Source organism: Protopterus annectens, chromosome 9.part0 (assembly GCF_019279795.1).
Source record: "Protopterus annectens isolate FY-2018-M chromosome 9.part0, PAN1.0, whole genome shotgun sequence".
Lineage (NCBI taxonomy): Eukaryota > Metazoa > Chordata > Ceratodontiformes > Protopteridae > Protopterus > Protopterus annectens.
In genome coordinates this window covers 1,112,129,028-1,112,139,019 of record NC_056743.1, presented here as the reverse complement: position 1 = coordinate 1,112,139,019, position 9,992 = coordinate 1,112,129,028, and the positions used below count along the sequence as shown (strand labels likewise).

The 9,992-nt window shown below is 38.7% G+C and overlaps 1 protein-coding gene across 1 annotated transcript in view; it reads left to right on the top strand.

Annotated features, from left to right (window-relative positions):
• Positions 1-9,992, top strand: part of ITGA5 (integrin subunit alpha 5) — an 805,866-nt gene that overhangs the window by 792,261 nt on the left and 3,613 nt on the right. The window contains exon 29 of the mRNA XM_044083969.1: positions 2,892-3,014. Within this exon, the coding sequence (XP_043939904.1) occupies positions 2,892-3,014 (123 nt within the window). The remainder of the gene's footprint in view (positions 1-2,891; positions 3,015-9,992) is intronic.

The following is a 9,992-nucleotide window of genomic DNA, read 5'->3' as shown; positions in this document are numbered from 1 at the left end:
CCACACTTTGATCATTTCCTTCTCAAACCATTTTCTTTCACAGCTCCCAATGTAGTATTTTTATTCCCTTTCCCTTTTATTATTTTCTTTCTACTAGATGCAGTTGATTTTTTTAGCACAATGATCTAAAAAAAAAAAAAAAAAAAAACAGCTCTGTTGGAATATTTCTGGTAAAATAACATCTCAGTCTTAATATTTCCTCTCTTATGTATTAACTCATTTCATGTTTAGAACTCCATCCTTAATCATCTTCCTACAATATATAACTTTAATTTTTTTACTACCGTCATCTGCGTATTATAGTTAAAATCAGCAAACATAGTTATATTCATACTTATAGCTGAATATTTCCTTATTTCTGTAAACAAACATTCTCTCTTAATCTGTATATGTAAATACAAATTCTCCAAACATCCGTCCACGACATTACATCACAAATCCCACAACTCCAATGTACAACATGAAATGTAATACTTCAGTTTGTGGCTGCCTTATCACCCCAGTTTCAGAACATGCATCCTTACCAAAGCTCCACTTAATTTCTACTCCCCAATATTAGTCCGTTACGGTCTTTCTATTCTTTGTTTAATAATCTAATACCCAACAAACAGTCACTTTTTCTTACACCAATTTGCTACCCATAAGCTTATTTTATTAATTATATTAAGATTCAGAGAGATTACTGTTGGCTCATTATTTTCCATTTTTTACAATTTATTTTCATTTGTTTCTCCTCCTGACTCTGCACTCTCATCTGCACTTAGTGAAAACAATTTGAGAGTTTATCACCCACCATTTTGTCTGTCTCCACCTTCATTTGTCCCCAATTCACCTTCAAATTTCACTTAAAATATTTTCATCATTTTTCTTGCCCCTCAGTATGTCAGTCATAACCGAAATGCCACATCTCATTGCATTTTGGATATTTTATTAAACATTCATTTCTTTCCATGTCCCAACATTGAAAATCTCCATCTTTTTGGGCATTCATTAAATCCTCCCCAGAACCACATTAGAAATGTGTTTTAGGTTGTCCAACAGATCTCAACATCCCCTTTTTCCATTAATTATTTAAAAAAACTTGATAAATGTGCAATAATCCATCCTTGACAGCCAGGTTAACCATAACCGCTCAGACCTCATTCCATAATGTCACATCATCATAACATTTTCTAATTTCATAAACAGTTTTCCAGTGCCATTCAAAAAGTCTTATTTCAGTTTCATTAATGACTTCTGTTCAAAATTGTAACTATTGTTCTCTTAAACGTTCTTTAATTTCCTCTAACCAGATATTCATGCCATGAAACACAATGATTGTATTAAAAAAATCACAGATGTTTCTGCTATATCAAACTTTTCAAGTGTCACTTCACAAAAAGATTGTCCCAGTATGAATAAATGCTCTAACTTCAGTTTTTATTTCCAAAGCAGAAATGACATTGTCTCAAAGTATTTGTCAATAGTCTCTCCCCCTTTTTGGGTTTAGTTTTCACTACCAGTTTAACTACTTTAGTCTCCTGCTCACCTGCTTTTCATTTATTACTTGTACTGTTATTCCAATGGATGTCCCATCAGTTCTCTCCCTTCTACAGAAGATTCCATTACAGTGTCTTTTGCAATGTTCTCAAGTCTCTGCTAATCATCATCAAGTGCCATGGGACTTGTCTGGATCTAAGTCAATTAGCACACCAACTTCTTCATTTAAAATCTCCACTACCGTGAAAGACTATAAAGTAGCAACCTTACCTAATGGTTCTAACTCCTCAAACAGTTTAATTAAAATGTCCACCAAACCTCCTTTTTGAATCTCAAATTTATATCCAAAATCCCCTGCTCCATCTCCTGCTCACACTCTGAAATATTGTCCTCACAAACACACTAAGTGTACACTCAACCTGTTCTTCCATTCTACTGTCCCTCCTCTTTTCCTTTTGGAGTTGCCTGAGGCCACGACCAGAAGAAAGTTCCCCAATGCATTGGCTAGATTTCCCCTTGTAGAATAAATACCACCTTGGGTCTCTCTTGGAAAAAGGCCTCTGGCCTAATGGGACATACCTGCTCAACAATGAGTGAATGAATTTATGGTAGAACACTATTCCTGAACAGCCAGATAGGTTGAAGACAGTTTTTCGTATTAACATTGATGGCCCTGACCTTACGTGAATGCTACAGGGTACACAAGTATTTGAAACCTTTTCATTTCTTTAGTACTGTTAGGATTCCTGCAGAATAGTTTACCTTTGTGGGGTTGCATTTAGACTAGTCTCTTGCTTTCACAGCTGTAGGAGTGCTATCAGCAGAAGCAGATATTGAAGATTCTTCTGGTACCAAGAAATAATGGCCCCCTGAAGACCTTTTCTGGACTTCTCAGCCCTAAACAATTTTGAAGATTAAATTTAAATAAATTCATGTTAATGTTACAAGCCCTTAACATTTGAGAGTGCCTCCTGCACAAATGGTATAAGCAAGCAATAATTCCAAACATTGTGTGTTGCTATGTAAATAACACATCACAGGGGTTTTCTGAGTTTTCATCACAGGCACAGAAAGATGTGGTGGCATGTAACTTTAACAATTCACTATTGAAGGCAGATTGATCTGGCTATATTTAAAGTTTTGTTGTAAATGTAAAATGTGTAGTCTATATTTTGAGAAAAGATGGAATATTTGACAGCTTCATCAAAATGTCATTAACCACATATTAAATGCACTGCTTTGGCTGGACAGCTATGATTACCAGGTTTGTTTCCCATACAATGCAGCTCTCAAGGACAAGTATGGTGTCTGTCAGGTTTGTGTTTCTCTTACAAAATAGCATACAATAAGCTTGTCAGAAATTAAGAACCTCTCATCTTTCTTTCCTCATGCTATTGTTTCTCTATTGACAGGTGGTTACAACTATAGCACGTGCCAAATCGGAGAAAGCTTATGCTGTTCCTCTGTGGATCATTATTTTGGCTGTGTTAGCAGGTCTTCTGCTACTTGCCCTTTTGGTGTATGCTTTGTATAAAGTAAGTATGTTTGCAAACAATTGCTTTGTCATTATTGTGTAATGATGCAGCTCATATCATAGGAGATTACTAGGCTATTGACGTGAAGGTCATTGTAAGCCTAGCTGTTCATCCCAATGTAATACCATAGAAGTGCTAGGCAATACCCAAGATTGCATTTAGTGATGACTGCCCAAATGACTTTGTGGACTTCCACCTTCAGCTTTCTTTATGTAGTTTATTTCTATAGCTGGCTCAGCCACATTTTTGTTCTGTAGTCTTCACAGATGCTGTTTTTATTTATTTATTTTTTTTGAAGGGGTGCAGCCATTCTTCAGCTAAACCTAGTTACTCCTCTTCTTGTCTTAAGGTACTAGAGCTCTGATTAATTTGTTGTACTTACTCTCCAGTCAGTTTCCATATCTTCAGTTTATGGGTGAGTTTGAGATGGAAACACTCAGCATGTTTTGGTGGGAAGACCCCCGCAGAAGCACAAGGAGAAACATTCAAATGCCAAACAGACATTGGCCGGAGGTCAGGACTGAAATTTGTATCTCGTGTATGGGAGGCTAATAACTACAGTATACCAAGAGTAGACCAAAAAGGAGGTGGTATAGCTGTAATATTTAAACAGCATCTAGACATACAGATCTTAAAGTTAGCAGCTCCCCAAATAGGTAAGGAAGAAATAATATATACCAACCTTAAACCCAAATAAAACCCTAAACATAATAGGTTGCTACCTCCCAGTTGGCCAAAATATCCCTCTATTTGAAAACCTCCTCAGCTGGACTACCCACCACATAACCCAAGAAACTATAATTCTAGGAGACTTCAACAGTGACTGGCAATCCTGTTCTAGCAACCACCCAACCCATCATGTAAACCTTCATGGCTTCACCCAACTAGTCCAGTCACCTACTAGGATAAATAAAAACTCCAACAAACTACCGTTGATTGGATACTAGTCAATAAGAGCCCCCAGTCATATATAGCAGGCTGCCTATCTTGACCGCCTCCGTGATCACTCCCCAACCTTCCTACTAACAAAACACCTTTATAAAGTGAAACCCATCATCTACCATCAAATACGCAAAAAAACTAACTTCAACCCTCTCATTCAGCTCATTCCTAAGACTGTAACTGGCAACTTCTAAAATACCTCAAACTAGATGACGCAGTTGACTACTTTAATAAAACATTGCATCCTTAATTACCACACCCCCATAAGACGTTCCCGAACTAGAGCCCAACCATCCCCATGGCTACAAAAAAACACCGTCTGAAATGAAAAACGAGGATAAAGCCTGGGACAACTAGCACAAAATCAGAAAAACCCTTCTACTAGGCAAAAATTCCTAGAACTACACAGTAGAACCAAAAAGCTTATAAAACAGGACAAAATCCAATGCTACCAGTCTGCCCTTACCTCCTCCCAACATAACCCCAAACAATTCTGGTCCTCAAATTCCATCCTCCACCCAGGTAAAGTAAGTACATCCCCTCCTAACTTAACTCACTCCTCCGAAAATATTGTTACCTCTTTCAACAATAACTTCACACAAAAACCGTACTATCACTAGCTAGACAACACAACCCCCCCTTCATAAACCCACACCATCAGCTACAACTAACAATCTCCCCACTAGCTTCTCTTTCTCTCCTGTTCCTACCTCCAAAATAAAACAACTATTAACTAAACTTAAACCCACCAGATTAGCAGCAGACAACCTCCCAAGTGAATACCTTCATCTTGCAACTGACGCTCTGGCCTACCCAGTATCACTCTTGATTAACAGATCTCAGTCAGGAAGTTATGTTCCCAAACTATGGGAAGTCTCACACATAATTAACAGATCTCTGTCAGAAAGTTATGTTCCCACACTGTGGAAAGTCTCACACATAAATTAACAGATCTCTGTCAGAAAGTTATGTTCCCACACTACGGAAAGTCTCGCACATAATTAACAGATCTCTGTCAAAGTTATGTTCCCACACTACGGAAAGTCTCGCACACAATTAACAGATCTCTGTCAGAAAGTTATGTTCCCACACTGTGGAAAGTCTTGCACATAATTAACAGATCTCTGTCAGAAAGTTATGTTCCCACACTATGGAGTCTCGCACATAACTTTGACAGAGATCTGTTAATCATCTTCCCACACTGTGGAAAGTCTCACACATAATTAACAGATCTCTGTCAGAAAGTTTTGCTCCCACACTATGGAAAGTTTCACACATAATTAACAGATCTCTGTCAGAAAGTTATGTTCCCACACTATGGAAAGTCTCACACATAATTAACAGATCTCTGTCAGAAAGTTATGTTCCCACACTATGGAGTCTCGCACATAACTTTCTGACAGAGATCTGTTAATCATCTTCCCACACTGTAGAAAGTCTCACACATAATTAACAGATCTCTGTCAGAAAGTTATGTTCCCACACTATGGAAAGTTTCACACAGAATTAACAGATCTCTGTCAGAAAGTTATGTTCCCACACTATGGAAAGTCTCGCACATAATTCCCCTACACAAAGGAGGCCCCTCCACAGATCTATCCAATTACCGCCCCATAGCTATTCTCTCGCCACCCTCCAAAATACTAGAGAGATGCATTCATTCTCAAGTCTCAGATCACCTCCTTGCTAACAGCCTCCTCTCCAACACACAACACAGTTTCCGACCTAACCATAGTACCCCCACCACCTTACTCTTTCTCTATCACTATCTTACAAAATAAAAATGCAGGTCATCTCTCCTCAGCTGCCTTCCTAGACCTCTCTAAAGCTTTCGACATGGTCCCACACAGCTCATCTGTCTTAATAATCTATCCTTTTGTCAACCAGTCATCAACTGGTTTCAGAGTTACCTATCTGACCGCCAACAAGCAGTTGTTTGGCAGGACGACCTATCACCCCAACTACCAGTCTCCATAGGGGTTCCCTAAGGGTCCATCCTGGGACCTCTACTCTTTATTTTCACCACTTATCTAGCCTCAGCCTCAACACATGGCACACTCCTACAATACGCAGAAGACTCTACCATCATCTGCACAGCCTACTGCCTACCCAAACTGCAAAAAGTCACACAGGAAGCATTTTCCTTTATTGAACCTGGGTTATCCAATGTCCAACTAATACTCAACCCAAACACAACAAAATTACTAATCTTCCAACCCACCAAACTTACCCTAGATAGCTCTCACTTTAACATTACAGCAAAAGACAAGACCAGCCATCCTACAGAACACGCCAAATTACTAGGAGTAGAAAGACAATGAACTGAACTTTGACATTCACATTTCCATGACCATTAAAAAAGTGCACAAAAAATTAGGAGCATTATATAAAAATCAGCAACTACTTAACAAAGCAGCTAAAATTTCAGTAGCAAATTCTCATCTTACCTCTACCCTACCCTACCCCTCTCCAATATTTACTAACTTTAGATAATGCGACCTAAATAAGCTCGAAACCTGCTACAACAAAATCGCCAAATTGGCCACTGGGGCTTCCTACTGTACTCACTGCTGTCTCTCACTAGCAGAACTGGGCTGGCTAGAGCTCCCCCACCTCCTTCAATGGCACCACCTCGCACTCGCCCACAAACTAATAAACCATCCACTAAAAGTCCCATCTCTGCAGAATCTACTCCAACCCTACATAACCACGAGACCACTAAGATCCAGCCACAAAAACCTCCTACAGGTCACAAGAGCCAATAACTCTGCTGGAGAAGCATTATTCTCCTGCACTATAGCCAAACTCTGGAACTCCCTCCCATCCCTAATTAACTCTGTAACTTCTTGCACCCACTTCAAATCTTTACTGAAATCACACTTAAAAACTTGTCAGATATGCCCTTGCAACCCCCCTCTAATACCATCCATTCCACCCACTCACTACCTCTCTCAGCACCCTATCAACAACCTGCTCTTAGCAAGCTTGGCTGCTCATGTTCCCAGCTACCTATCACACAGTACTAATTTCTTATAGCAACAACTGCTAATGGTTATGTACCTCAAAAACAGATTGTATCAATTGTTCACCGATGAATCTCAACTACATTTGTAACCATGTTTAGTATATGTCATCGTATTTTAAAATTGTACCATGTTCTACAGATCTTTTACATCTGTGTTATTCTTGTCTTGCGTCCTTAGCTGGACTAATGTCTATATTTAAATGCTAGGTTTTTTAACTGTATAATGTAAGTAATACTTAATGTGGAGCTTTTCTTCCCGGGCCTCCGCTGAAAACGGACCTGTGTCCAGTCGGACTCTCCCGGTCAACAAATGTAAATAAATACCTTAACCATTGTGCTAACTGGTCTCTCTTAGAGTAATGAAAAAATGACTGAGGTCTTGTATCCATACATGGAATTCAGACTACTTTGTGTATATATACATAGTCTTAGGTTTAGTGCTGCCTCTGTGTTTGTAATGTAAAATGTGTGCATATAGAAGTATAACATTGTGTGTGTGTGTGTGTGTATATATATATATATATATATATATATATATATATATATACATAGTGTGTGTGAAGTTTAACAAGTATGCAGTCATGCACAAGTATATAATAAAATATTCTATGTGCACTGCTACAAGACATTTAATCTAATAAACCTATAGAACTTGCCTTTCATTGAAAACAAAATTTCACCATCTACTAAAACTGATTGAAAAAGGAAAAAGGTTATTCTTTTTCCAACTAGTTAAATGGATGAGTGCACACACACACACACACACACACACACACACACACACACACACACACACACACACACACACACACACACACACAACTACCACTAACTGGCAAACCGTCTGTCTGAATAGTGGTACTGCTAGGAGAAATGGTGGTTTGTACCCTAATGTGTAATGTTGGGGTTAGGGGAAGGGGTTGGTTTTTGGTTAGTAGACATGGGTAAGGTTGCGCATGGGAGTGAAGGGTTAGGATGATCACATGAGTAAGGTGGGGAGGGGACTTCACTCCCTGTTCCAGCTTACCTATGTGCTGACCCTATCCCTACCCCTGCCTGTAACACTAGCCCAGTGCATTAGAGTACAAAACACAATCACCCAAACAAGATTACAAGACAAGACTACACAAGACAGAAAAATGGTCACAGTACATCCACCATTGCACAAAAAATGCTAAATTGCCCTTAATCTAAAATTACCACCATTCACCTACCCCTAACGCAACTGGCCATCTTGGCAGTTGTGTATGCATTAGTGCTTTTATTTATACACACACCTATAATATAGCTTCCGTTGTAGCAGATGATATTCCATTGCTAATAAACGTGCATATGCAAGGAATTCAAACTTGGAAGAGTTCTGTCCGCATTTCCGGTTTATATGGCTAAACTCAATGCTGTGCTAAACCTGCTTAAACTATTTAGATCATGTTTGAAATTACATTTCTCAGACATGAGTAGTCAGTGAGGATGTTTTCTGATATCCATGATTCTCAATTGGAGTATTTTCTCAACCACCTTACTGATTTTACAGCAGTTAGACTTTTAGTACCAGTATATGTGGTCTTTATCCATAGAGGAGCATTTTATTTGTCTGAATCATCTAAGCTTTATATGCTATGCATGGAGATCTTGTGGTCCTGTGGTATCTAAAATGACAGCTGTGGGCATGCAGCTAAAAAAAGGATCATTTTAAGTTGTTAAACAATTTTTGAGCACTAGATTTCACTCATTGGATTTTTGCATTATGTAAAAAATGTTGTCATCTAGCTTTGTTTTCTTTTGTATTTTGGAAGAATATGGCTGTGTATTTAACTGTCGTAATTGGCAGTTTCTTTTACTCTTAGTTCATGAGATCGTATCCTGAAGGCACATGACCATCTCGCCACACTGGATGCCCTATTACTATATGCATTCCTCATTTGCTGCCTAGTTTGCAATAACTCACATAACCCCATGGGGTTTTCTCCCCCTTGAGGCATATATTCAAACCAATAATACATTCTTTATTCACACCTTGGGGGGGGGGGGGGTTGAGCATCGTTGTGTTGCTCTTTGTAATAGACTAAGTTTTTTGCTCCTGGGGGTTGGTGTGTGTACACTTGCTAAAGCAAGTGTCTGCTGTATCTTTCTCATGTGAGCATACTTTCACACTTTTCATAGAAGGCTACCAGGTAAGTGCATCCTGGTTGAACCAAGTATTTGCCACTTGTCCATATGTTATGTACTGTACACTCCCTTTCCCTTCCAGATTATAATGTGTACTGGACCTGACAACTTCCATTCACCCTGATAGGGGAGCAGGCATCAACCATTCACTTTTACCCTCCTTGTCAAATATTTTAAGTTCCAAGTCACTAATCCATTCTGGGTTTTTATCACACTGCACTGTGAATGCAGCTTAAGACGTTCTGTTTTACTTGCATCTTTCATGTAATGTCAGTACCCTCTAACAGAATGGAGTAGGCTGTTGCACAATGGATTGATAAATTATTCCCTTGGAGATTGTGCAGTGTAGTTTTTAGGTTAAAGCTCTGATTTTGCAAACCGTTAATCTGGACATCATACAAAAACGTGCTTTAAGGTTGCTGGAGCTCTAAATCTTGTGCTTTGCCAAGCAAGTTTTGTATTTCTTGGTATTCTGCACATAATTAATTTCTTCATTTCCAGAGCTATGGAGCTGGACTGTTCTTTGGCAGGCACTGCTTGTTCCCAGGTCTCTTGTTGCCATTAAATGTTTGCAGGCTTTTAATAGTGATATAAGTAAACTGCTCTCCAGAAGAGTTTGGCACTTGTGCTTTAAAGTGCAAATTAATTTCAACTCTTCATCATCCCTTTAATACCAACAAAATAAATTAATTTGACATCTAGCCATTTGTTAGCACAGAATTTTGTTGGGCTGTTTAATACTGTTGTACTTCTGGTTTTATGTACATGGACCTGTTATAAACAAGTTTGTAGGTCATGTCCAGTGAGTGCAGAACAATGATCCAGTTATCATTTGGAGTAAA